The 26,049-nt window shown below is 43.5% G+C and overlaps 1 protein-coding gene across 2 annotated transcripts in view; it reads left to right on the top strand.

Moving 5' to 3' along the window:
• The window catches only part of VOPP1 (VOPP1 WW domain binding protein), a 64,477-nt gene extending 38,599 nt beyond the window's left edge, over positions 1-25,878 (top strand). Inside the window, exons 2-6 of one of the 2 annotated variants that reach the window (XM_087766509.1) lie at positions 3,961-4,019; positions 6,919-7,011; positions 19,384-19,461; positions 21,518-21,654; positions 25,418-25,878. In XM_087766509.1, the coding sequence (XP_087622635.1) occupies positions 3,961-4,019; positions 6,919-7,011; positions 19,384-19,461; positions 21,518-21,654; positions 25,418-25,599 (549 nt within the window). In that variant the 3' untranslated portion in view covers positions 25,600-25,878. The remainder of the gene's footprint in view (positions 1-3,960; positions 4,020-6,918; positions 7,012-19,383; positions 19,462-21,517; positions 21,655-25,417) is intronic. The other variant, XM_087766518.1, reaches the window with a different exon arrangement.
• Positions 25,879-26,049: the final 171 nt, after the last annotated feature.

Here is a 26,049-nt window from a genome sequence, read left to right as displayed (position 1 = left end):
CCCTTGATTGCAAAGAGTAATTAATTGATCAGATCTGTTTTCTTTTTACTGTCCTGTGGACTGAAAGATAATGATGTCCAATGTGGAGGATATTCCTGCTAGAGATAGTGTTTCTGCAAATCCTGCAAAGCATAGCTAATGATCCGTAGAGTACCATCCGACATTCAGTGAGCAGGCTGCCGGCTCTGTCTTCCCCCACACCATGTGCATACATATGTACTCGCGTTCTGTATTTTATGGTGTGATCAAAACCGGTCTTTGGTTAAGGTTTTAGTAACTTCTCTTTCTCATTGTTCCTCCTAGCAGCAGTAACATTTGCAGTTTCAATCTGTGGCAGGAAGCACGTTGCCTTTCTTAAAGGAAATCTGAATGAATTTAGAGGCCACAGAAAAGGACGGCTTGCAGTTTGCGTTGCTGCAGCCTGTCAAAGAAAACAGGCTACAAGACAGATGCTGATTTATTTAAAAACAAACAAAAAAACAAGTCTTGTGTTTTGTTTTGTTGGTTTTTTTTTTTTCCTCTTTCCAAATATGCAATCTTAAGGAATGTATTCAAGCATCTGGCTAATTCACATACCATTAATTCTCTAATGATTACATATGCATACCCAATTAGACCTGCATCATTTATTTAAAAAATGAATGTACTGTTGCATTTATATTTTATAGCTGTGCCAAACTGTTTAAAGGACATAGAAGGAGGAATTTTATAGGCAAAATGTGCAGAGTCCTTCTCCTAGAAAAGTTGAAAACATCAGCAGGGCCGTACCTAAGCTTAGTTTAAAAACCATAAGCACACTTTTTTTGCTTTTAGTGAATGGGTAAATGGCTTTTTAAAGACATGAACAAATGCTTGTTAGAAACTCTGAGATACAGCCCGTCTCTGTACAGGAGCTAGCGGAGCAGGCACCAACCCTGATGTCTGAGGTCCTTTTGTATTGCAGTAATACGAGTAATCTTCTTTTTGTGCTGTTTTGCGGACTGCAGCAAGTTGCTGCCAGCTGTGGTTTCTTGAGGGTTTAATAGTCTCAAACAAGTAGAAGGACATCATCCTTCAAAGGCTCTGTGAGGATGAGAGCTTGATGCTGACGGCGTACGTCCCCTCTCATGCTTGTATGGCTCTCCACCAGCTTAACTGAGAGGCCGGTACCACTCAAAAGAATAATTTGGATCTTGGCAAGAGACGGATGATCATAGCCTGCTTCAGAGGATGTGTGTGGGATGGGGAAAAACTAATCTGTGCCCTGATTACCCCCTTCATCTTTCTGGTACCTGAGTGCTAAAGAGGCTCAAATCCTTAGAGGTAATGACATTCTCATCTTATTCTTGGCAGTGAATTCCTGCAAGGTCTGCTAACCAGCAGTAGAGACGGTGGTTAGTAGCCGCCCGCTTTATGTCGGGGTTTACTGGCGTAAAGTTGCCATGGAGATTGGTAGGAGTTTTAATCGAGCAGGGACCGCAGCGGTTTGCCCTGCGTGCGTAAATCTGTTTGACATGTCATGTGTGTTGGATTCGGCTGTGCTGCTCACATTTGAGGTCCACTTGCTTGTTTGCCTGATCCCAGTGTAGGAGAGCTGAACAACTGCCATGCGGTATTTATAGTGCTGTGATATTAAAACAAGGCAGAATTGGGATTGGTACCTGCTCTTCCAGGGCCCATATAAAAGCAAAGTCTGAAGGCACTGAAGGATTTTTAGTGCAGGTATCTAAGCCCTGTAAGCTGGAAGGAGCTGTTACTTGCAAAACTTTCCCAGGCTGGAGCCTTTCTTGTGACAGCACTAAGCATATTGGCTGTCTGAAACAGAGAATTGTTAAGAGGCAGAAACAGAAATCTTGCAGCTTGGGAGATGTGGGAAGGAGGAATCTTCCCAACTCATTTTAGAACTTGTAAAGTGGATTAAAATACGGGGAGGAGGGCGAGCAGAATGAGTGCTGAATATAAATGTCCCCTTTACACTTGTAAAGGGTGGGCAGGCGCCACGTGCTCAGAAACATTGCTGGGAAAACATCAATTAAAATGCTCGAGACTGACGAAGGCTTTAAGGCTGTTGAGGTAAGTGGTGACTCATATTGGTTGAGAAGCAGGAAGGAAAAACTTTTAACAGCATACACCCCAAGCTGGACTCTGCAATGAGGCTTCCCAAGGGGTTGACCTGCAGGCGCTGGGATTTTAGCCAGGGCCTGCTGATCTGCAGCCTTCGAAGGTGAAGAGCCAGAGTATTTTTCACTGACTTGGCAGCAGACCTGCTGGGTTTACAGTGCATATATGTTTGCAGGGTGTTACGGAGAGAAGCTTGACATATTTCTAATTTTAGCATAAGAGGAAAGAGCCAGCTGATGAAAATATTTGGAAGGAAGGGTTAAGAAGTTGGAAGCTTTGAAGGAGAGGGGGGGGGAAAAAAGGGGAACAGCCAAATGTGGAGATGGATCTTTGAACACCACTTGCTCCAGCAGCAGCTGTGGAGCCCTCCTGCATATACTGGTTGCACCGTGGCATCGATATGAGAGGGAAATGAGGCTTCAGCTGTGTTTATCCTGAGGAAAAAGCTCCAGTCCTTTCAACAGAAGCTAAAGCTTGTGCATCTTGGAGACTGGTGTGAGCCTCTTGTACTAGTGGAAAGGCCTGATCGCACAGATCTTCTCCTCCTCCATCTCTCCCCATCTTCTGTACCGCTCTTAACAATTTAATCCATAGCAGTTTGTCTTCATGGGCTGTAATTGATCTGTCTGTGATTTAGCACATCAGATGCTCATTAAAGAGCTTGCAGCCTTTCTTATTCATGAGGAGTGAGAGTCGGGGATCTAAAAACACTTTGTCTTTGTCTTAACTGGATTCATTTAGTATTCTGGGATTCGGGGAGGCTAATAAACTTATACGAGCTATTATTTAAAGGTGAGCTGCCAAGTGAACATGAAGGATGATCCAAGCACCACCGGTGTGCTGAGCGCTCTCTGACATTGGGTGTCAGGTGTGAGCAGGAGACGGAATTGTTGCTAAAACCCCATCAAGGTATTCCTTGCTGCTCTGCGGAGGATGTCCCACAACGCCCTGGCTGTGTGTGATTGGATAATGCAGCTTGTGGTGGAGCTCCGGGAGCTACATCTGCGATGAAGATGGCATTTTATGCTAGCGATGTCAGCGGGATACGCAGAAATATTTTGTGCGTTGTATATAGAGCTTGGGCTTGACATCTGGTTTTCTTTTTTAAGCGCCGCTATTGTTCTGAGCTGCCGTCTGTACTCTGGCAGTGCCCGTAACGATGTGCACTTCCCACGTTGCCTGCACACACATGCTGAGAAAATGCCTGTCGCCGTCCTTTAACAAGGATCCGCTGGCAATCTGCAAAAGAGAACAATACCCCTGGGCTGCAGAAAGCAGTTTCCTTTCCCCGGTGCTTTAATGAACACTTGAGTTATTTCCAAGCTGTAGGAAGAGGAGATGGGATGGATGGGTTCTCCATTCTGCTCCTTTCTGAGCCTGGCTCTGTACGCCAGAGACTTCCAGAAAGATGAATAATTCCCTGGAATTATTGAATTTACTGTGTAGTCATACGCATAGTGCCATGAGACTGGTTATGCCTTGGAGGTCTCTTAAGTGCCTATAACCACGGATGGGCTCTTAAGTTCTCTGTGGCCTTTTAAGACAGCAGTTCTGCCAGGGCACACATGCAGCTGGATCCTCCGTCTGCACCGAATGTACTGACTTTGTTCGTGAATCGGGGGAAGCTACGGGGCCCCGCAGACAAAGCCCTGCGTGAGGGGTCTGAACCCTGGTAGGGCACGCTGCCATTCACATGAACTGACTTCCCGGTTGCTGTGTGTATCAGAATTGGGAAATCTTTGGGAATAGAAACCTTTCCTAATTGCTCAAAGTCACAGTATTTATAAATACTCTATGCTTGTATTTATAACTGTACATTGTCCTATGTAAATATTAATACTCTGGTTTTTTTCTTTGTAGTGTACGGAGGCCAAAAAGCATTGCTGGTACTTTGAAGGATTATATCCTACATATTATATGTAAGTAGTCATCACTTTTTCCTTTTTGCGTTTTCTCGTGCGCAAGACAGAATTAGATTCTGTAGGCTCTTAGAGTGTTGTTCTTTCACTAATTATACTTTTCCTGTAACTTTCTGAGACTTTTTCTAATCTAAAAATGAAGATGCAATAAACTTTCCTGCCTTTCCTGTGTCCCATCTCTTTCCCTTTCTCCTTATTAAAAAAAGTCTACAGACTCGTTTCACCACCCAATCCAGGGGACCTTTCCAATTGAAAACAAAATGCAAGATCTTAAACAGCTCTTATTTCAGAAAGCTGAAAGGAAACATGAGTAGAGCCATCTAAGGATAGTTCTCCTTTTGTTTTGAACAAGGGCAGGTAATCAGGCAGAATACCAAGAATGCTTTGAAAGTAAGTTTGTCCCTGTGCTAATACTGTTGTTTCATTTAGGGAGTTGGGATGATTTGTTATCCGTGGCATAACTGTCCTTTTGATGAGTGGCATCTACATTCACATCAGGCTTGGGTGTGAACAAATGTCAGTGACCTGTAGGTGCACGATTGAGGATCTCTGAATTGCAATTCTCTGTTTTAAATTGCCCACAGCAACAACAAAAAGGTGGAAGAAATGTGTGGGTGGGAGGTATCTTCCCTGTGGATTTGGGGGCAAAAAGAAGATAAATGTACTAAACTTTGTCCCTGCGTTGTATAACTTTGGAATTGCAAACACCTGTAAACATAAGTTTAAAAAAAAAAAAAAATAAAGTGGGGTGGAGGAGTAGGTAGCAGCATTAGGTCATCTGTTCCCTGAAACTCTTCCTTGCTGAAGGATAGGAAATAACTGTAATCCTTACACTACCCGAGAACTTTCTTCCCCTTTCTTCTCCACCTCCACTTCATCTGCCAGAAACGGGAGAGAAATGCTAGAGACAAAAAGCAGCCAGGAAGCCAGGTGAGAAACAAAGCTCACTGAAAGAATGAAACACGGTATGGTTTAATCGTCTGTGATCGTGAATATTAACTGCTTAGGAAGTGTTTGTGCCTAGAACTCGCTGTCTTTTTTCAGGTGACTGAAATGTTGAGAATTACTCATGAATGGCTGGCCAGAACAGATGGGTGAATTTAAATAAGTTCATTTTCTTTGCGTGCTAATAACAGGAGTTTGGTTCCACCTACATTTTATTTTGTTTTGCTGCAATGTGGGGAAGATGCTGGGATGTTATGAAATTATGAAAATCCCACTGTACCTAGACATTCAGGAGTGCGTTATTCATCATCACCTCAGTGTTCTGCTTACTTTTCTGCCCACATGCTTTCGCAGCCAGTGTTTGTCTCCCTTGGTAATACAAAGAGGTGGCTACTTAGATATTGGGTGTTAGCTCAGACTCTTCATGCTGCAGGTAAATATGTACTGAATCCTGCAAAAGCAAGGGGTACAAAGGGGAGACTTGCTCTCTGCAATAGATCTGATGCATGCAAGGTTGCTTTCTAATTGGTTTCCTTTTGGTAACTAGTTTACGGTTTTCTTTGTGTGCTGAAATGGAGTAACTTGTAGAAAAGCAGTATGTTTATTTTCCAGTCCTTCAAAGAGGTTAATTGGAATTGCACACGGCTTTGAACATTGGAAGGAAGGAAGTTGTGAGAGGGGCTATGGTGTTGGTGGGTTATTGGTTGGTCTAGGAGATCTTTTAATGTGGAGGGAACACTTGTATATTGACTATGTCAGGTCAATCAGAAGACTGTTACTAGTAGTTGTGTGTGTTTGCGGTAGTTACTGCAGCACCCCGTTCTCCAAGTCGTTGCCTAAACGCGTTGCGATTGCCAGTCTCCTGGATAGTGTACGTAAATGGAAAAAGGAAGGGGAAAGGGGCGGGATGCGTGTGCTCAGTGATTGTTGCGATGGTGAGGAGTGTCACGTTAATGGTATTGTTGTTATTATGATTATGAGTTTAAGTGGGGAATAAGAAACACTAAGGAAAGACAATAAGGATTGAGGGGATGCTAAAGCTGAGAGGACAGATAACATGTGACAAGTAAAGAAATGTGGAAGGGAGGGGGAGAGAGGGTATTTGAGTGCATAGGAGCCCAGTAGGTTTAAAGGGGGCATGCATCAAAACGATAGGAAGGTCATTGATGTCTGCGGTGCCTGGGATTTCCTACTTTGTTACTTCTGCAATTTCAGTTTCTGCTGTCTAGGATCCCCCGCTGCTCCCTACCTGTGCTATCTTTTCACACCTGTATGGTGGAGGAGCGGCACACCACCAATCTTATTATCTTAGGGTGAAGTCCCATTGCTTTGGCACTTGTTTGACCCTTCACTGAGTTAATTCAACTTGCTCATCCCACAGAAAGTTGTTCATTTTAGCACATTCGAGTCAGTGTTGAATCAGCGTGGTACGGTTTTTGGCAAACACTGGTGAAATGGGAGGAAAGGAGTATTCTGCATATTGTGGGGGAGGAGGCATGAATAGGATCTTCTCCACTAGCATATGGTTAGATGTTAAATCCTCTAAAGGCATAATACGTAACTTCATCCTGAGAGTGTCTCCCCTGTGCAAATCTAGATCTGGGATGTGCTGTAGTGAAATGAATTTTATTTTATCTTACAATTTCTGGAGCAACGGTCCATAAGAAGTAGATATGTTTAATCAAATGAGTTTGCAATAGCTTCCATTCTTTTCTATCACTGGTTTTCTGACAGAAGTATTTTTCTACCCGGTTAACATATGTATTCTGTCCTTTGGTCTTGAGACTATCTTTGGAGACTTAGGAAACCCAGCAATGCAATCCTTCTTAATGATTTCCCTGTGATTTCAGTCCCATGCTGACAGTATGTCATGTCTCTCTTGGAGACGTTTTGTGTTATAATGAAAAGGTTGGCTTGTCAGCTCAGAAATACCAAGTCCCGTGTCTATTCACAGATCTAGTGTGGCATGCTCGGACCAAGGCATCCCTGGACTGGCATGTCCATATGCTTTATCTCTTCTGTGTCTGCTAAGCAAGAGGAACATGGGGTAAGAAATCTGTGTGCCAAAATAAGTGTACTGGAAATTCAGCTAGATGGAGGGGTAAAACTTGCAGTGATATGTCTGCTCTTCTTTTGGAGTTTAAGTTTTTTTTGGGGTTTTGATTCAATCTGTCTTCCAGTGTAATTATTTAAAAAATAAAAAGCTGTTAGAGATGTTTAAGCTTTCTTAAAACTTGTTGGTTATGCTTTCTGTATTAACAGCTAGGGCAAAGGTTGGCGGTCTGTGTTACGGAACTAATGATACATCTCTCTGTCCAAGTAGTTAATGGTATTAGTACGTCTTTAAATTATTTTTCCAGTGGACATAATTGTTCTAGCCTTCATGGATCATCAGTAAGCTTTAGTTTTTCAAGCATGTTTCTTCCAAATACAATTCCATTTCTTAAGGCTAAGCTTTTCTACCTCTGCTGTGTGAATCTATTGACTTAAGATATCGCTTATTTCAGATCAGAAGCCATCATGGAAAGCTCCCCAGGATATTTGAGAGGCATGCATTGGTCTTCTACTGTTGATACAGAGAAATTTGCAAGACTGCTCTTAACTTACTTGACTAACCAAACCAACCATTTCTCCATGTCCTAGTTGCTTGTGTCACAAGATACTGTCAGTTAAATACTTTCCTTCTGCTTCAGCAAAACGTTTATTTATGTGGCCTGGAAAAATAAGTGAACAAATATAAAGCGGAGAAAGGAGTTAGTCATTGGAGTCTAATTCTTATCCTTTGGAAAAGCAGTGAGCCAAGTTATCCCTGACTTTGCTTAAAGAATTAGATCATACATCTCCTTGTGTGGATGTACAGAGAGCAATTCAGAATTAAAGCTGTCTCAACAGACTTGACTCCTGATCCTCTACAAGGATCCTCATCCTACTCTCACTTAAATAAGCCAGCTCAGTCTTACTCTAGATGTACCTGAAGTGCTGATGGTTGGCAGAAGAGATGGTCAAGATACTTCTCTTACTTGGCAATAATGTGAATAATGACATAGTGAATGCATTAGATTGTGAAACCACCTCTTCTGTATGCAGATGCCAGCAGCTCTTAAGATAATCCAGTTGTTTTTTTCCACTTCTGAATTGGGAATGAATACTAGAGGGAAGGCTGCCTTATGTTTTGCTGATGAGTGGTAGTTCGATTAGAATGACTGTGAATGTCCCCCTCATTGGGGGTCAAGTATGTTCCCCAGTATGACTGACCAATCCCATAGGTCTTCTCTGTTCATTTTTCCTTCTGTTGCTAGCTACCATCACACTGGAGCTTTTAATGAGGTGATAAATTCCAGATGCTAGAACCTGCATGTTTCTAATCCTCTCCTTTCCAGGCTCTGTGGCATGTTTATAAAGCAGCACAAATGTTTTTGAGTATGAGTGGTAAGCACATGTCCACAGCAATAGAAATACCGTGGCTGATGTCACTGGGTCAGTGAAGTAGTCGCCCACAGGGAGAGCGTTGGCTGATGTAGAGGGAGAAAAGAGTTTTGATGTTTTCCGGTATTGAGTTAACGTTATTTCAGCTCATGCTGTTGGATTGTTGTGTATTGAATTTTTTAATAATGTGATATTCTAAAAGAAGTAGTGAGGAAGAGAGTAACTGATTAGAGAATCAGAGGATAACTCAAGTGAGAAGGCTCTCAGGAGACCTCCAGTCTAGCCTCCTGCTCAGAGCAGGGTCAGCCTGGAGGTCAGACCAGGTTGCTCAGGGCTTTAAGACCAGTTGGGTCTTGGGAAAACTCCAAGGAAGAAGATGGCACAACCTCTCCAGGCAACGTGCTCTGCTACCTGGCTGTCCTCGTGGTGGATAAGTTTTTCCACATACCAGGTCAGAACCTCTTTTTGTTTCAGTCTGTTGTCATCCCACCCTGAACCACTAGGAAGATCCTGGCTCCATCTGCTTAGTAACCTTCTCCTGGGTACTGTCAGGCTGCTCTTGGGTCCCTCTGAAGCCATTTCTTCCCTAGGCTGAACAAGCGCAAGTCCCTCAACCTCTCCTCCTAGGGCAAGTGCCCCAGCCCCTGACTATCTTGGTGGCCCTTTGCTGAGCTCACTCCAGTTGATCAATTTCATTCTTTTTACTGATGCCAAAACCAAATGTGGTATTTTAGATGTGGTCTAACAAGTGCTCAGCAAAAGGTGGTAGTTACTTCCCTTGATCCACTGGCTCGGTGTCTATTGACACAGTCGAGGATGCTGTTGGCCTTCATTGCTGTCATTGCACACTGCTGACTCATGTTCAGCTTGCTGTCTACCGTGACCCCTAGAGCCTTTTCAGCAGAGCTGCTCCACAGCCAGCAAGATGTTCATCTGTCCCACAGGCAAGACTTTGCATTTGTGTTGTTTGAGTTTCATGAGGTTCCTGTCAGGCCATTCCTCCAACCAGGCTAGATCTTTGAGTGGCAGCCCTGCCCTTGAGCTCATTGTCTGACCCGCAGTTTGGTGCCATCTCCAAACTTCGTGAGAGTATTCTATCACCAATTTCAGCAACACGCTCATCAACAGGACAGGTCCAGACCTGTGTGGTGCTACCAGCGATTACTTCATGCTCTCTAGGGAGAGTGTGACCCATTGACCACTGCCCTCTGGGCCCCACCATCCAGCCAGTTTGTTTTTTTACCCATCTAGCTGTCCGCTTGTCCAGACCATAATGTCTGAACTTGGGTACCAGAATATTGTGGAAGACAGTGTGGAAAGCCTTGCTGAAGTTGAGGTAAATGACATCATCTGCTCTCCAGCTTGTCCACAGATACCATCCACTGCCAGCGTAGTGGGAGAAACTCTTCTTGCTGCACTTGTCCCTTGCAAGTATCAGTTGTAGGTGAGGTTCGGATTTCCTAACATTGCACCTACTTGTGTATGTGGTGATTTCTAAACTCCTCCTTCGTAGCCTGTGCCTGCTTCCACCTCCTGAACACTGACTTTTTGCATTGGAGCTCAGCCATGGGTTCCCTATGTAAGTATGTTTTGACTAGTCACTGTTGTGCTACTAGGTGAAAGACCTCCAGAAAGAAACATGGAAACTTTCTCTGGAAGAAAATGCTACCATTGCTGCTTCCAAATATGTGAAGAACAGAAGAAACATAGGGACGTGCCACCTTGTAGCCTCTTCTAATTCTTGTTACCTGAAGCAGGACCTGAATTAATGTTAAAAGCATGTGCAGATGGAAGTGCTGTATTTTTGGGCTAATATGTTTCTGCCGTAGAAAGCAGTCTACTGCACAGAGCAGACAGCTGCATGTGTACACATTTATGTTGATTAAATCTGTTGAATTCTTCATTTTCAATTAGTGTAAGAACGTTAATGTAAACCTAAAAAAACAGTGTTTGTTACTATTCTTCACATTTAAAACATGTTCCTGCCCTACATGGGAATGGTAGATTCTTTTTCTTATTTTGGAGAAGAATGCTGATTGTATTCTGTTTGTGGTTTTTCACCATTTTTGAAATAAATTTCCTGTGCGTTTCCACACATTTCTCTTCCTTTGCAGATTACATTTTATTGTATTATCACACAGTTGTATTCATTTGGGTTTTGAATGTAAGTCCTTAAGTGCTTGGTGGTCAGTCTATAATAATAATATTTTGCATTACCAAGAACCTGCAAAACGTTCTGAGCTGAAAACAATAAAAAGCGATTTTTCTCTCGCTGTTATTCAGATAGCTTAGAGAGCACTTCCATCAATGTGTGTACAAGAGGCTGGGAAACCCCCCCAGTCTAGACACAGGGCATGTTGCATGATGGGAGCTACTTTCTGTGCTCTACATCCTGTTATGTTTACTGCTTTTAATTAAGTTGGCTTTCCTGATGATACACTTAGCTTTCCCATTGCAATTACAGCCGCGTGAAGTGTCAGCAGGTGTGTGCTTAGGGCAGTAATCTAGCTGTTGATTTATTCTTCCATTTGATTTGAAGCCAGCACGGAGGAGGGAGAGGGGGGGCAGCGTAATAGTTTTGCACGCTTCCAGGCACCTTGAATGGCTGGCACCGTACAGAAACGGAGACCTGGATTCAGGCCAGGGCCACCAGCTCAGCAGCACGCAGCCACAGGAAGGGCCTGTTTGCATACGTGGTTCAACGCAAGAACGTAAGTGCGCAGTTTGTAGCATGAAGGAAGACAGCAGTAATTATCAGACCATCTGTGTATAAAGGCAACAAAAACCCACCACCATTGCTCGGTCCTCTGTGGCCTTAAACAATAAGGGTACAAAACATCACAACTAGCTTCAATAGTCTGTGCCCTTAAGGTGGCATATTCCTTGCTTCAAATAAGGGACTACATTCCCTTGATGTTGATGGATCTGTTGAGGTTGTAGTCCCAACTGCTGTAATCACCCACCCACTAGATGCCTTGCCAAACACTTGAATTTGCTTCAATGGATCGGTTGTCCGATGCATAACCTGGGGAGAATTAGGTTACCAAATTAACAACTAACTCAACTTGCTAGGCGTGAGTCTTGAGGAGGGGAGAGGGAATTTAATATCTCAGCCTTCACAGGCAATCAAGCAGGTGACTGACCTAATTTGAGATTTGAAGCTCTGAATGACTTTGGAGTTGGAGGCTGACCAGGCATAGGCAGCCTATTCTGAGAAAGGAGAGGAGGGGAGCAGTCTCTGTCTGTCTGTCTGCTCTGGCTGAGGTGGAGGAGGGAACCCAGTCCCACCGTCCCACCCCCCTCCCTCATTTCCAGAGGATGCAATAACCACAGTTGTGGCTTATCATGAGTTTTTCCTGTTGGGGCAGTTTGACTTGAAATATTCATCAGAGCATTAACTCCTCCGTGTCCTGGGCAAGAACCCTAATCCAAGGCTGAGAAGCAATTTCTTCTGGCTTCCTGTTGGTGGGACAGGAAGGCTTGTACGTGGTTTGAGCTCCAGTGGGCAGTATCAAGGAGCACTTGACCCCAAAGTCATCTTGGAGCTTCTAACCCTTTCTGGATAAGGAGACCCTGTGAAAGACTTGGTGGCACTTAACTGTCGGCCATTAGTACCTACGTCCTTCTCTGTGCGTGATCCTGCACTGGCTTGGTGAAGAAAAAAGATTTGCTATGCATTAGTATGTTAAATTCGGGCAGATAGCAAATTCATGGACACCCATCGCCCCCTGCCAGCAGATTGCTTATAATCTCCCAAAGGAGCAATTAGATGCAGTAGGACTGCTCGCCCACCGGGAGCAGCTTGAGATAGGAAGAGCTAATCGTGTGTTTAATAAGGGGCCTGATGATTAACTAGAAGTCCTCGTTCCTTTTGGTATCAGAAATTTACAGTTCCACCTCCAGAAAGTTAAAACTCATCATACCGATTGTCTATGGCTTACTTTTGCCAGAGCCTTAAGCTATGCTGTCTCTCCGCTTTGTTCTGCGAAAGAAAGGCCTGCAGCCTGTGTTGAAAAATGGCTACGTGAGGTACCGTATACTGCCCCTGGACAAAATTCTTGGTAGGTTCTGCTACAGGAGGAGTAGAGAAAACTTCTAGATGGGTATGTGCTGGCCAGAAAGCCATGTGGTGAGACTTGCTGCCTTTACAGGCAACAAGGGGGGTCCCTCTGTAGGGTGGCTTTCCTCTTGGGGTCTGAGAAGAGAGGGCTGGGGTTATGGCAAGCCATTGGGTAGCAGAAGGTTTGTAGAAGGGTCAGTTTGATGGGAGCAGCTGAGCAAATACTTCTCATCCCATAAGAAGTGGGGGAGGATTTACCATATTCTGCTGAGTTCTTGCACAGAGAGGGTGTTTATAGGCTCTTCACCTAAAGAGTAATTGAGAAATAATCCATTTTCACCTGTTGCCTGCTCTTTTTTTTCACATCTGTGTGAAGGACAGGAGCCAAGTCTCTTGTCTCATTGTAGGAGATTTTAGCTGTGTCAAAGCAGACAGGAATCTCATCTGAGTGAATATTGTTTCTGTCTCTGTTGTTTCTAGTCTGTAGAAAAAATGACCTGACAGCCCCTTCCCTCCTTTTTGCCTTACGTTTTCTTATGTAGTTAAGGGCTGAGTGATTTATCAAGTAACTGGGTAACTATATCTCTAGTGCTCTCCTGGGTACCAGCGGCAGTGTTTCTTTGTGGAACAGATGTTTCACTTGAGGTCATGGCTGCATTCGTCTATGAAGCAGTTGTATTTCTTATATATATAATTATATATTCGCCAAAATCAGACCTACATTTTACAAGTTACTGTTCTTGCAATGTGCTATGGGATCACCTTTGCTATGTAGAAGGAAAAGGAGATAAATGCCTTTGGGTGCTGAGAACCTGTGACTGCAGGTAACTGTGGTGGAGTTGTGTCCCTGCTGAAAATTAGGCCATGTAGGCAGACGTGCCAAGGAGACACAACCAGCTCTTAGACCAAGGCTGGAAGACAGATGTTGCCTATTACTCTGCTCCACCAGCCAAAGACGTTGCCTGTGTTAGTGCTCCTCAAGCATTTAAGTGAATGTCGATGGAGGTATGTGGCCTTTGTGTTGCAGTGTCTTTCTGGAGAGAGATTAAACCACTTCGGGACTCAGAAATAGTTACTTAGGTGGGACTCCTGAGTGGAGAGTTGGACTCTGTGTTTTGATTTCCATATTCATTGGGGTGCTGTGGCAAAATGGATTCTTTAGAGTAACCTCTCCACCATGCTTGTAGCGTTAAGCTCCTCCACTTGTCTGATGGTCTTCCCCACGTATGCAGCCAAAAACCTGTGTCTTTCCTTGCATAGCAGTACAGGCAATGGCTTTGCTTTGAAAACTTTTTTGAAAGATGCAAATGCACATACAGAATGGTCTGAAATGAATTAATCAATGGTGAAATAAACTTGGTAGAAAAATAACTCCCTCTGTTTCAGTTACTTGCTACACCTTCTATTGATCCTCTTCCTCATTGCTCACCCTTCAGCTCTAATTCTGGGTCTTGTGGCAGTGTAGTCCTGTTGAATTCAGTGCTTTACTCCTCATCATAGCACAGCCAAGACTCTGAGCTTCATCAGAATTGTTTCTGCTAGTCACTTTGTGGTGGTTGCCTGCTTTGTTTCGTGGCTTGTTTGATTTTTCTCTGTTCAGCATCACTGTATCCTGGCAGCTGAGTTCCAAGCAGATTAAATCTTTTTTCTTTTTCTTTTTCTTTTTTCTTTTTCTTTTTTTCTTTTTCTTTTTTCTTTTTTCTTTTTTCTTTTTTCTTTTTCTTTTTCTTTTTCTTTTTCTTTTTCTTTTTCTTTTTCTTTTTCTTTTTCTTTTTCTTTTTTCTTTTTCTTTTTCTTTTTCTTTTTCTTTTTCTTTTTCTTTTTCTTTTTCTTTTTCTTTTTCTTTTTCTTTTTCTTTTTCTTTTTCTTTTTCTTTTTCTTTTTCTTTTTCTTTTTCTTTTTCTTTTTCTTTTTTCACTTTCCTTTTTTTTACTTTTTTGTCCTAGAACAAAGAAATACGTATGCACACTTCAGCTGTCTGCCTTCATCTGTTCAGTGGTAGCAGACCTGAGCCTTCTGGCTTTGAGGGCTCAGCACTGAGTCTGCTTGGAGGTGATCTGGTTTTCAGCAGTCCATGCCTTGAGTTCTTGTGAGCACTTGTGGTTCTCCTTCTGCTCGTTTGCCTGTGCCAGTATTAGGACCACAGCTGGGGCTTCCTTAGCTTCATCTGATGCTACTAGCCATCCCCCCAAAATCTTTCTCTTCTGTTCTTAGTTTTGATCTGTTGCTACACCCTCCTTTACTGGACTTCCTGGCTCCCTTTTGTTCCCCCCCATTTAAAAAAGTGCTGGTGCGTCTCGTATTCCAGTGAATCCCGGTTTGCTTGATAGACCTTACATGCAGCAGTCATTTAACCTCTCGCTGGCATGCAGCCTTTTTTGGAATCAAAGTCATGCTTGTCTACAGGACACTGGTTGGAAATCATGCAGTTTACTGTGTCTTGTTGTTGTGGGGGTTTTGTTGTTTTCTTTCACCCTCCCGTCCTCTGTCCCTGTCCCTGCAGTACGGTTTCTGCCACTACATGTGGATTAACAATTTATATTTTGTTTCACTCTTCCAAAAGACGTTGCTAATTAAACGTCCTAAAGCAGGTTTTGGCACACACTGCAAACAGTCTAGAGAGGAAACCTAAGAACAGTACGGCCTGCATTTCAAAGGGATAGCGTTGATGGGGAATACCCATGTTGGGTGAGGACAGGGAATGTTGTCAGACCACTGTGGCTATACAGTCTGCTGAAAACTGTAATCCTTGCTTTACCTCTTTAATTTCTCCAGTTTTCAGCAAGTGCCAATCAGGGAATTATTTTTAGATGTAGTTCTTTCCTGCGGCAGCTCTGCTAAGAAAGGACTTGTTCAGCTGTGTAGATGCAGGTATAAATGGAAAAGAGCTGCTGGACCATTTCATTGAGCAGTTACTATCCACAGAACGCATGCAAGTACAGGGTTGGTTTGTGGGGCTTGGGTCATACCGTATACCCTTATGTGAAACTTTTTGTGCTTTGCTTGTCCATTAAGGAAAGAAGTTCAGCGTCATGATTTAAGTATGATCCCATACAAAAAGCTTGTCTCTGTGATCTGCCACGCAGTGTAACTTTGATCTCTGACACAGCAGTTCCCTGGTGGGCTAGCAGTACAAGTCATTGGACATGCAGATGCATTCATTTCACTCTACTGAATTATGAATGAAAAGATGTACCTTCTAAATCATAAATCACATTGCAGACAGTTTTCAAAAGAGAGACACTATGCTTGGTGAAGTTGCAGATTAGCCAAGTAACTAATGGGTCATGTCTTATCCTACATAATGGGTTAAATTTTGATCTATAAAACAAGCATTGCCCTAGGGGAATGCAGTTCTCGGGGTCATTGTTGATGTGTGAAAGAGGAAAATTGGCTTTAGAAATGTCTTCTGTAGGAGATGGGCTCAGTCCAGTTCAGATCGATAGTAAGGCTCGTTCTTCTTCAACTGGCACTGGGCGCAACCAGTCCTTTGCTGTTAAGCAGAGCCAAAGCAGAAGTATTATTTAAAGGATATGTATAGCCATTCAATAAATACATGTGTGTGTGCTTAATTGTTTTTTCTGAACAGGGTCTTAATTCTGTTGGGATTTGCTGTCAGGCAATAAGAGATGGTACATCAAAGACTGATTATACTTAAGCTTGTGTGTTACTCCATTAATGAGCTGATTTTATTGTCGCCTTTTGCCTGCTAATAAATATGGCTTTTGTAAGTAAGTTAATTTTCTTGTAATTGGGATCAATGTTGGCAGAAGTGATACTGTTTTTTTGTAGCTCATTGAATCCAGAACAAGAGATCAGCAGAGCTTCTGCAGTACCCTGACGGCAGTAGCAGCAAATGGGCTGTTTGTTCTTCCAGTCTTTTTTGGTGCTGCTGGGGAATACAAACAGCAGGTTGTTATCATGGTATCATCCTTGATTCTCGGCACCTACGTACAGGTACCTGGGTCCGTACTTGCAGGCATGCAAAATCAAGTGCCCATTTGGTTTTATGGGTAAAAAGTGAAAGGGTTGCTAGTGTTGGATCTCAAAGGGATTTCCCCTCAAGTCATGATACTGATTTAGCTTCACGGATCCACCTGGCAAATGCAGTGCTTAGCCTTGGATGAGTTGCCTCAGAAAGCTTACTGGCTGTTGTAAAATGGAGCTTGTCTAAACACAGCCGTAGTGAGAGACTCCTCCAGCCTTTGCATCATCGTTTTCAGCCATTTGAAAGTGCAATCGTCCGTGTAGGGGATGAAACTTCTCTTTGATGGCCTGTTTGTTTGCCATTCGGTGGTCTCAGGAGCTTCATAAACATTTGGCCGTTGAGCCTTACTGTCTTCCAGCTGGTACTTTAGTCCTTTTTTGCAGAAAGAAAAGCTGAGCCACTGAGGCTTAAAAAATGGTGCTGACTTGCAGCCTAGACAATTTGGAGATTAAAAATAAAAAGTAAATTCAGGTACTACGCTCACTGGACAGATGCTGTTTTAATTGTGGTGGTTTGAACGACCATAATTATATATTTTAAAATAGCCTTTTCCCATCTCTTCTAGCTCTGGAGAAAACAGATGCAAAATAAGCGAGGCAAGGGTGGGCACAAGGGAGGTGTACGTGCAGCCTCCCTGGGCTCTCTGTTTTAGGTTAACTTTTAATACAAGTTCAGCACTTGGGGCTTGATCTGGGAAATGGCTTTGGGGCCAGAGGCCTGCCTGGTGTATCCGCTCCCCGTCGCGCGTGTGGTCAGGTGTAGGTGTCTGGGCTGACAGAGCCAGTGTGTGGAGGCAGAGATAAAGACAGCTCACATCCCTAAAATCCTTCTATAATTTGGTCTTAATTGCCTCAAGAAAGGCTGCAAGAGAGCAGTCCCACAGTGATGTTGGGAACTCATTCCCTTTCTTTCATGGATGTGAGTGTGGCTTTTTCTTTTAAAACGTGGAGCAGCAGGAATGGGTGGGAAGCCTTTTCATTTGCTAGCACAGGAAGAGACCGATGTTCAGTTGCCACCTCTACCTCCTTCTTTCTAGATTTACGGGCTCTGTTTCCTGGCCATGGCTCTGCTTTTCTGGCCTGACAAGCCTTAAAAAGTCCTTGCTGTGCCCATCAACATGGATGAGGTGCTCCAATCACGAGTGTGTTAAAGAACAAAAGGGGTATCGCGACCACTGTTTTAACAGAAGGTAGCGGCTGTCACCCTGTTTCATGAGGGGCCTGATCCTGTCCGTGCATTTAACGTATGTCTTGAAAGCTCCTGTTGGGTTGATCCACTTGGGGAGCATGGAGGGATGCTTAATTTCTTGGTCCTGATGGGACTCAAGTTAATGCTGACTTGCTAAGTCTTGTTAGTAGTTTTGTGAGATCTGGTAGCTTTGAGTATGAGCAGTTGTTAGGGTCCTGGCAAGCTTTAAAGAAGAAAGGTTGGAGATTGGGATGCTTTCAGGTTCAGGGATGGCAAAGTGGGTGTTTCGTCTTGTGGCATAAGCAACTTAGTCTGCTTGAGTCTCAGACTGGGTGCCTGAGTATATTAATGGGCCTTGCTGTGCTGATCATGTCAGATCCTCTGGCTTGCTTAAATAAATCCTGCCTACTTGTCATCAGAAGAGCATGTAATGGTTTTCACTTGCAAAACAGCTGATTATGTATCCATAGAGCATCCTCCTCTGGCCCCAATTAGAGGCTGAAGCCTATGTGACTTGACGTATTTTGTGAGTGAAGGCTTGTTAATTGAGCATGTAAAGGTGTAATTGTCTGTACAATTATGCAATCGATTTTTTTTTTTAGCTTTGCGTACAAATATGGGAGCACAGTCATGCAGTTGGGCAAATTTTCCAAAACCAGATGCTTAATTAGATCTGTGCATTGAGCATACAGATGTGAACACCCTTAAAAAGATTGATCCGGTTGTGGTAACCTCCTCTTTTCTTTTGGTATGCGGTTATGCTAATCTGAATGTTTTCATACGAGTCTGTCACATACGATAGTTTCTGTGTCGCCTCTGTCCTTTTTCCTACTAAATATGTTTGATTGGTGTGGGAAATGGCAGTTACCATAGAAATTGTTCAGAGGTAGCTGTTAACGTATGTGCTAGCTTTTAGTGAAGTGGTACCTTGTGTTTACAGTGGTTGGTGCTATAATACCTTTAAAACGGTTCTATTCCATGTGAAATACTAATTTTAAATGTGGGGTGTTTTTTTAGAGGAAAGCCTACTTAAATAATGGGAGTTGTTGGCAGTTGCAGTCCAGTGCAACTTCTGAGAAGCAAAAAATGCCATTAAATTTGCAAATAATGGTACGCTTGAAGTTTTCTCTGCACTCAGTGGTCTCTCTGCTTGGAAGCTGCCGATTTGCAAAGAATGAGTGATCTGGCAGTTTTGACCTTGCAATTCTTGTTTGATGCAGTGAACAAAACCTCCAATGGCTTATGTTTGAGGTCTGCAGTGTTCATTTACTGTGAAAGAAAACAACAGCAATACTGCTTTTCTTTATAACGTGTCATTTTATATAGGCTTAAACAGTACGGTCAGTCTTTTTGAGGTGGCTTTAAAAGAAGTATATAGGAAGGTAGTTTCAATAACATGCAAAAACCTCCTGAGCTGTGCCATGGATGTGTACATCTGATTGACAGCTTTATCCAGCTGAGGGTAGTCTGGGCTTATTCATAGACCCACAGAATGGTTTGGGTTGGAAAGGTCTTTTAAAGATCATCTAATCCAACCCTCCTGCCACGGGCAGGGACATCTTTCACTAGATCAGGTTGCTCAAAGCCCCGTCCAACCTTACCTTGAACGCTTCCAGGAGGCTTTGCCTGCCTGGCTCATGGTGATGTTGTAAATAACGCATCGGGCAGGGGTGTGAACGGCGTCAGAGTTGGGGATGCTGTTTTGATCTGAGTGACAACCACTCCCCTAACGCCCTTTTCTCTTTCTTTCTCTGCAGATGTCGCTCCTATGAGGATTGCTGTGGTTCAAGATGCTGTGTAAGAGCTCTCTCTATCCAGCGACTATGGTATTTTTGGTAGGTCAGGGCACTTGGGAATTTTATGTTTGTCCTGTTCTTGTCTTGTTTGTAGGACTTAAATCAGGGTATTGCCAGCCCTAGTATTTTAAGGTAAAGTAGGTACAAGTATGCAGTAATGTATATGTTTACATATAAATGCAAGGACTTTGGGTTTTTGTTTATAAAATTCTCCTGAGGTAGTGAGAAAACACTGGAAAAGGAGGTTCCTTGTGTCAGGTTGACCTTTCCTGCTTCTGCATCCTGCTGGTCTGTACAGGCAGCGGTCCCACTTCTATCCAAAATTGCTGAATTCCTTATGCCTGTCCCAACTGCTACCAAGCAGCAGCGTATATCGGTTTTTCGTGGGCACTCAGTTTTAAAAGAGGATTGTATAAGGAGGATTGTGCATTTAGGCAGGGGTTAAGACATTCTTGCCAGCCGAATTGAGGCTTCAATTAAAAAGGAAGAGAAGTACATTTATGACTATGAGGATTTCACTGGAGACGACACCAAGGGAAAAGAAGGCAGAAAGATTTGAGCTTGTGAAACCAGCAGCTCAGTAATCTGGATAAAGCTTAAACTAATCACTGTTATATGCATAATGAAAAAATAAGGTAAATTTGTTTTGGAGAGGAATTTAAGAAAGCACCTGAATAAAACTTTCTCATTACAGTAGAGCAAAAGCTCTCCTAGAAAACCTGATTTCAGGTGTTTTAATGTAGAATTTGAAGACTGTTTAAAAAAAAACGGCCTTCAAAATTGAAACGAATAAACACCGAAAAACAGAAGCCTGATATATACTATAATACTGAGATTTCCCGAAGCTGACTGTGGGATTTCAGTGTGCAATCCTTTCTGATATAACTGAAGAGCTCTGCACCTCAATCCCTGGGGTGACGTCGTAAATCTCTGTTTTTCTGTTCAGAACAAATCCTTTGCAGGAACGCTGCCAAAAGGGAATGTATTAATATTGGCTCGGGGAAACAGGACCACCTTCTGCTCTCGTTTCCACTGTAGAAACAAGTACAGAATTTGACCATTTGCATGAAATACCTCTCACTGCCATGCAGCGTCACACTTTTCCTCTCAGGCACCTGGGAATGTTCCAGAGGAGATAAGCATGGTGTGTAAGCTGGCCTCTGGCCAACTTCCATCCTTTCCAAAAGAGCACAGTCGTCATTGTCTTCCAGTAAAGCGCCCTGAAGTGAAGTGGCAATTACAGGCAGAAGAACCATTTGGTTTTACGGGAGCTTGCATCAGTCACTACCATGTTTGATAACTAATCAGGGAAACACAGTGAAAGCCACTGTCTGAAGAACAAAATCTTCTGATGTGCCCTCACTGCATGTGCCTGTTTCCACAGCACCAGGGCGAGGGAGTGATGAGGACAGTTTAGTCAGGTTGGAAAAGGAGCCAAGAGGAGAAGAACTGAAGCAAAATAACGTTCTTTTCCTTGAGAATGTATATCCCATCTAGGAAGCACAAAGCAAACCTTGTCCTCTTCAGTGCTGAATGCTTCAGTCTTCTGGCTTGAGCTTAAATGCCAGCTACCATATTTCCCATGGGAGACAAAATTATAGTGTTGGGTAATTTAAGAACATCTAAGAATCTTCTTTTAAGGGCAACTGCAGAATGGTATACTGCTTTGTCCCACACAAACCTCCTGGCCAGCCTCGATGCTGTAAGCGTGAGGCTTGGGTCCAAGATTCGCAGTTTGAAACTGTACTGACCTGGAATTTCAGTTCAGCATCCCGGTGGCAAAGGTCGGGTATGAACCTGAACTTTCCAAAAGTTCAACGGTGTTTTAGTTTCAGACTTGTATTTTACATGCCGGAAAAGATCGGAGAATAGTACTAATCACTCAAGATGTCCGTAATATATCCATAAGTGCCCCATGAGTGCTGTCTCAAATGACACAGACCTGCTCTCAAGAGACAGCCTATTTAAGAAATTCCGATAAAAGTCACAGGCTGATGATTGCTAGATGACACTCTTGTTTCTCTCAGTGGACAGGCTGGGTTTGAGAGCTGCCTGAATGCGGGTGGGTTTTGACTTCCCTCTTCTCTTCACCTAGGTTCCTTTTGATGATGGGAGTTTTGTTCTGTTGCGGAGCTGGTTTCTTTATCCGAAGGCGGATGTACCCTCCTCCACTAGTAGAAGAACCTACTTTTAACGTGTCTTACACCAGACAACCAGTCAATGCTGCATCAGGTCAGAGACTGCTCATTAAACGAGTTTCACTAATTTCTTATATTTGCCAAGGCATTTTAAAAGGGTGGGGTTGGGGGTTTTGTTTGTTTGGTTTTTGGAAACTGTGGGATTTGGGCAAGGGATTGCGCCACGCTAAACCATGCAGCCACCTCCTGTGGTGAGTGAAGTCTTCTGCCTTTCAAATAGCATAATTCACCTGCAGTGTACAGAAGTGATTTTGAAACCCAGGATGACAGGACTTTCAGTTCCCTTCTGTTGTGGTTCCTAATATCTTTACAGCTGTGTGTCCATGCATGGAAGGAGGCTAGCAAGTTCTCACTTTGCAGCATAGACAAAATGATGGATATCCGAAAGGAACAGTGACATGAAGAAAGAGTTTTAAATACAGTTGATAACATCTGGCAGAGGTGAAGGAAAGCCTAACATTTTTCTTCTGTAGTCTGGCTATCTTGCAAGTTGTCTCTTTTTGATTTGCCTTCCATGCTCTGTGCTACAGTTTTTCTGCAGCCAAGTGGTCCTTCTCCCCTTGTTAGTCTGATTGCTCTCTCTCTGGTCAGTAATAGCTGTGAGCATCAGGAGGATCTACCTAGTGATGGCTCCTCTGGCAATACTGCTTTCTAAGTTTCTTATTTCTTCCCCTCTGGCTGTTAGATAGTCCCAGTTGGGAGAATCCTACAAAATAAGACTCACCTGTAAGCAGATGATGTTTGTGCCTTATGGAAGCATTTTAAATCCAGCTGTCTCCAGTTGGAAGACTTCTGCAGTGCTGAGATTATATCTGAGTGCACACTCAGGTGCTTGCCTTCTCCCTGCCTCAGCAAGACCAAACTGAGACGTTTTTAACCATTTTTGGAATTGGCAATTTGTTTTTGTTTCATACTGGCTTGGAAGTGGAAATACAACTAAATACTTCGTAATGAGAAGGGGGATCTCTCTGAAAATTTGGCGCCTCAAACCTCCCTATCAAAAATCGTTTTCTGAACCACTACATCTCTGTGCAGTACTGTGACTGCATCAAGACAGCCTCATTAGAAAAGTGTCCTAAACCCCTGTCTAGCTAGCTGTGACTACGAGCGTTGTGCAGAGATGCAGTATTCGGGCTCTCTCCCCTGTCATGCCTGCTATTGCACACCTGCGTGCCTTGTGCAGGCTTTGGAAATGCTCTTTCTTGTATCCTTAAGCACGAACCCATAGACATGCATTTGCCCCCTCTCTCTCACAGGTCTAAATGGATAAAAAGATGTTACAGACACAAACTAACATTTTATTCACCCTTTCTTTTTTTTTCAAATCCTACAGGGATTTTTAGGGCTTCCATTCTGCATCTTTTTTTCTGCTTGACTGAACAAACATTTCCACAGAGAGTATTTATTTTTCAACAGTGGGGAGGGAGCCAAACTAACTAAACTATATTTTTAAGCCTGAAAAATAACCTCAAGATTATGTGAACAGGGAGCATTTTTGGCTGGATTGGCGAATACCGGATTTAATTTTAGAGCATGGTTTAAGTTTTTCATGGAACGCAAATATAAAACAAGCACAAACCCTTTGGTGACCTGCTTATGCCACCTGCTTCCAGACTGTTATTACTGTTTCTTAAAGCTTTGGGCTCTGAGCTAACCCCACCACGTTTTTTTTCTACTATTCTAGGAATATTCAACAGCAAAAGCAATGGGAATTACTCATCAACCAAGTTCACATTTTCCTCTAGCTCCTCTTCCAGATTTGGTAGCAGTAGCCAGTTCACAGTTGAGGTGGAGCCCCTGAAACGTGGCTCCTTGCCCATCTCCCTCTTTCCTTGCAGTGATAACGGTGGCATCTTCTGCCATCCCAGCAGCAGCCTGGAGGTGGGAGTGCTTTTTCTGTGGGCCTGACTGGGAAAATGGATTCAACACCTCACCTACAAACAGCAATTTGCAGACCTGGTGGTGTCTTCCACTTTAGGTCTGGCCTACATAGCCCCAGACTGGCAGTTCAGGTGCTAGAAAAGGTTGGGTCCCTTTGTAGACACTTAACAAATACTTACTGAGCTCATCCCACAAGGAAGCTGATATTCAGATGATGTTTTCTGCTGGGTTTAATGAACTGAAAAAATATCTCAAAAGACTGGTGTCCACACTTGCCCCCCCCCCCCCCCCCCCCCCCAAAATTCAATAATAATACTCGGAAGTTTTAATGAAAAGAGTTGTTTTCCTAAGGAGCAAGCTGCCGTAAGCTATCTCAACCTCTCTCATTTCCCCATGCGGATGGAAACTTCAGAAATGCAGAGCTGGGCAGGATTTAACTTTCAAACCAAAATGCTTAAGAAAAAGGTTACAGAAGAGGGTATTAGCCCAAATTTCGGAGAGCTAGGACTCAGCTCCTGTTCCCAGCCTGGCTGTCCCTCAGCTGTGTGCTGATGGTACACATGGAAGCAGAACAAGGGGTTCTCGTCGCTACGGCAAAGGAAGAGAGGCTGCAGAGCAGCCCCTCTTCGCTCAGACAGGCAAAAGGAAAAAATATTGTGGCGGTGTGTTACAAATTATTGTGTTGTTAAAAAGGAAATAGCTGTGTTCCCGATCTGCCTTCCATCCTCTTTGCTCCCAAGTGTCCAAACAAAGCTCCCTAGGCAGACACGCCAGGCTCTGGGACAGTTTGCATCCCTGTGCCTTATGGCTTGACCCATCTGATTTAATATTGTAAGGACACGTTTTTGGGTTCGGTATGTAGCTCCTTCCTGAATGCTTGAAGTACTAAAGGATGCTTAAAGCTCCAAGAAGCCTGTATTCCTTCAGTGGCAATACCGAGTCCTAGTGTCACTAAGTCACAGAAAGGAAGGACTGAGTGGAAGATCCCTTAGAAGCTGTGTCATTATAGGAAAAACAGACTAGCACCAAAGGAAGAAAACATGTTGGTCAGCCATGATTTTTTATTTTTTTTCAGTCCAACTTTATTTAAATAGACAGAGAGAAAGAGAAGAAAACTAATTTACATCTTGAGATAGAGACAACCTGTGACTTTAATTGCTGGAATTGCATTAAGTCGTCTTCTACCACCCGCTGTGATATCTGCGGAGGGATACACGCCACCTTTGTTGTTTCTCATGGCAGCAGTCTCTGTTACTCCTCATGTGTCACGGCTAAGGAATTTTGTGTTTGAGCGTACGTTTCCTTTCCTTGTCCCTGCAGGCTCCAACATCATTTCCTAAATTTAATCTGTGCAAAGCAATCTTGTCCCATTGTGCTAGCCAGCCATAATTGGCTTCAACTTGGGTTTTTGTTTCATACGTGTTTACTCCTTAGCCGTATTGTGCCTTGAAGGGAAATTATCTATTTGAGATGCACTCTGGCATACAAGCAGATCCAGTACATTACAAAATAACCTGTGAAGTCCTCTTGTAAGACTTGATACCTGAGTCAGGGCTGCAGTGGAGACCCCTTTGTCCATCTGGGATCCCACGCCTCTCCTCTCTGCAGGCACGGCAGCTTTTCTGTCTGGGGAACTGGGCAGGGCTCGCTGTTTGGGCAGCGGTGCCCTTTGTTTCGCTAAATGATTTCCATTGCATGTGAAATTGAAACATTTTGGTGAAATCTCAAGAAGTGAATGTAGTCCTGCCAGCCTGGGTTTTCTCTGGAATGGGAGAAAGGTGGCACCTTGTCCTTGCTCTGATGAACACTTTGAGCAAACTTGTCCGAGCATACAGAGCAGAAGCCCTGGAAGAGCACGACTGCTGCCAGATGCTTTTGCTGTTGTTGATACCTTTTGTCTCCTTTTCTTTTTTCAGGGTCGCAACAACCTGGAGTGCCGTATTACACAGATCCAGGTGGACCTGTGATGAATCCCATGGCTATGGCTTTCCACGTCCAGCCCAATTCCCCACAAGGAAACCCGGTTTACCCACCCCCACCTTCCTACTGCAACACACCACCTCCCCCTTACGAGCAGGTGGTGAAATCCTCCACGTGAGGACTCTGGCTCTCTGACCTGACTGTGTGAGAAGAAGGTGCCATTGCAAAATGACCGAGATGGAGGGCATCCACCCTTTTGAACACTTGCTAGTTCTCCAAGTCCTCTCTCCCTCCCTTCCCTGCACCTTTCCTCATTAAAGTTACTTGCAAAGGGGTGATTTTTAAATTTTTTTTTTCTTTTTTTTTTCTTTTAGTAGAAGTGGATTTTTTCTTTGTCTTCAAAATGAAAGAAGTCGTCTTTGTAATGCTTTTAATGGAAACCTATATTTAAAACCTCTATGTCTTTCTCTTTATTTATTGTTTGTTTCGATCATAGGTTTAATTGCATTGTGGCAGGCTGCTGATAGCAGCTCTTTCTTTATACAACCCCCGAGTGATGTGCACTCTCATAAAACCCCATAGCAGAAATGCCCTCATTTAAGGAAAATGAGAGGGAAAGAGGGTAGAA

Source organism: Nipponia nippon, unplaced genomic scaffold (genome assembly GCF_047370975.1).
Source record: "Nipponia nippon isolate SJK-2023a ecotype South Korea unplaced genomic scaffold, ASM4737097v1 scaffold_1, whole genome shotgun sequence".
In the NCBI taxonomy this organism is placed as follows: Eukaryota; Metazoa; Chordata; class Aves; order Pelecaniformes; family Threskiornithidae; genus Nipponia; species Nipponia nippon.
This window is presented reverse-complemented; position numbering and strand designations above follow the sequence as displayed.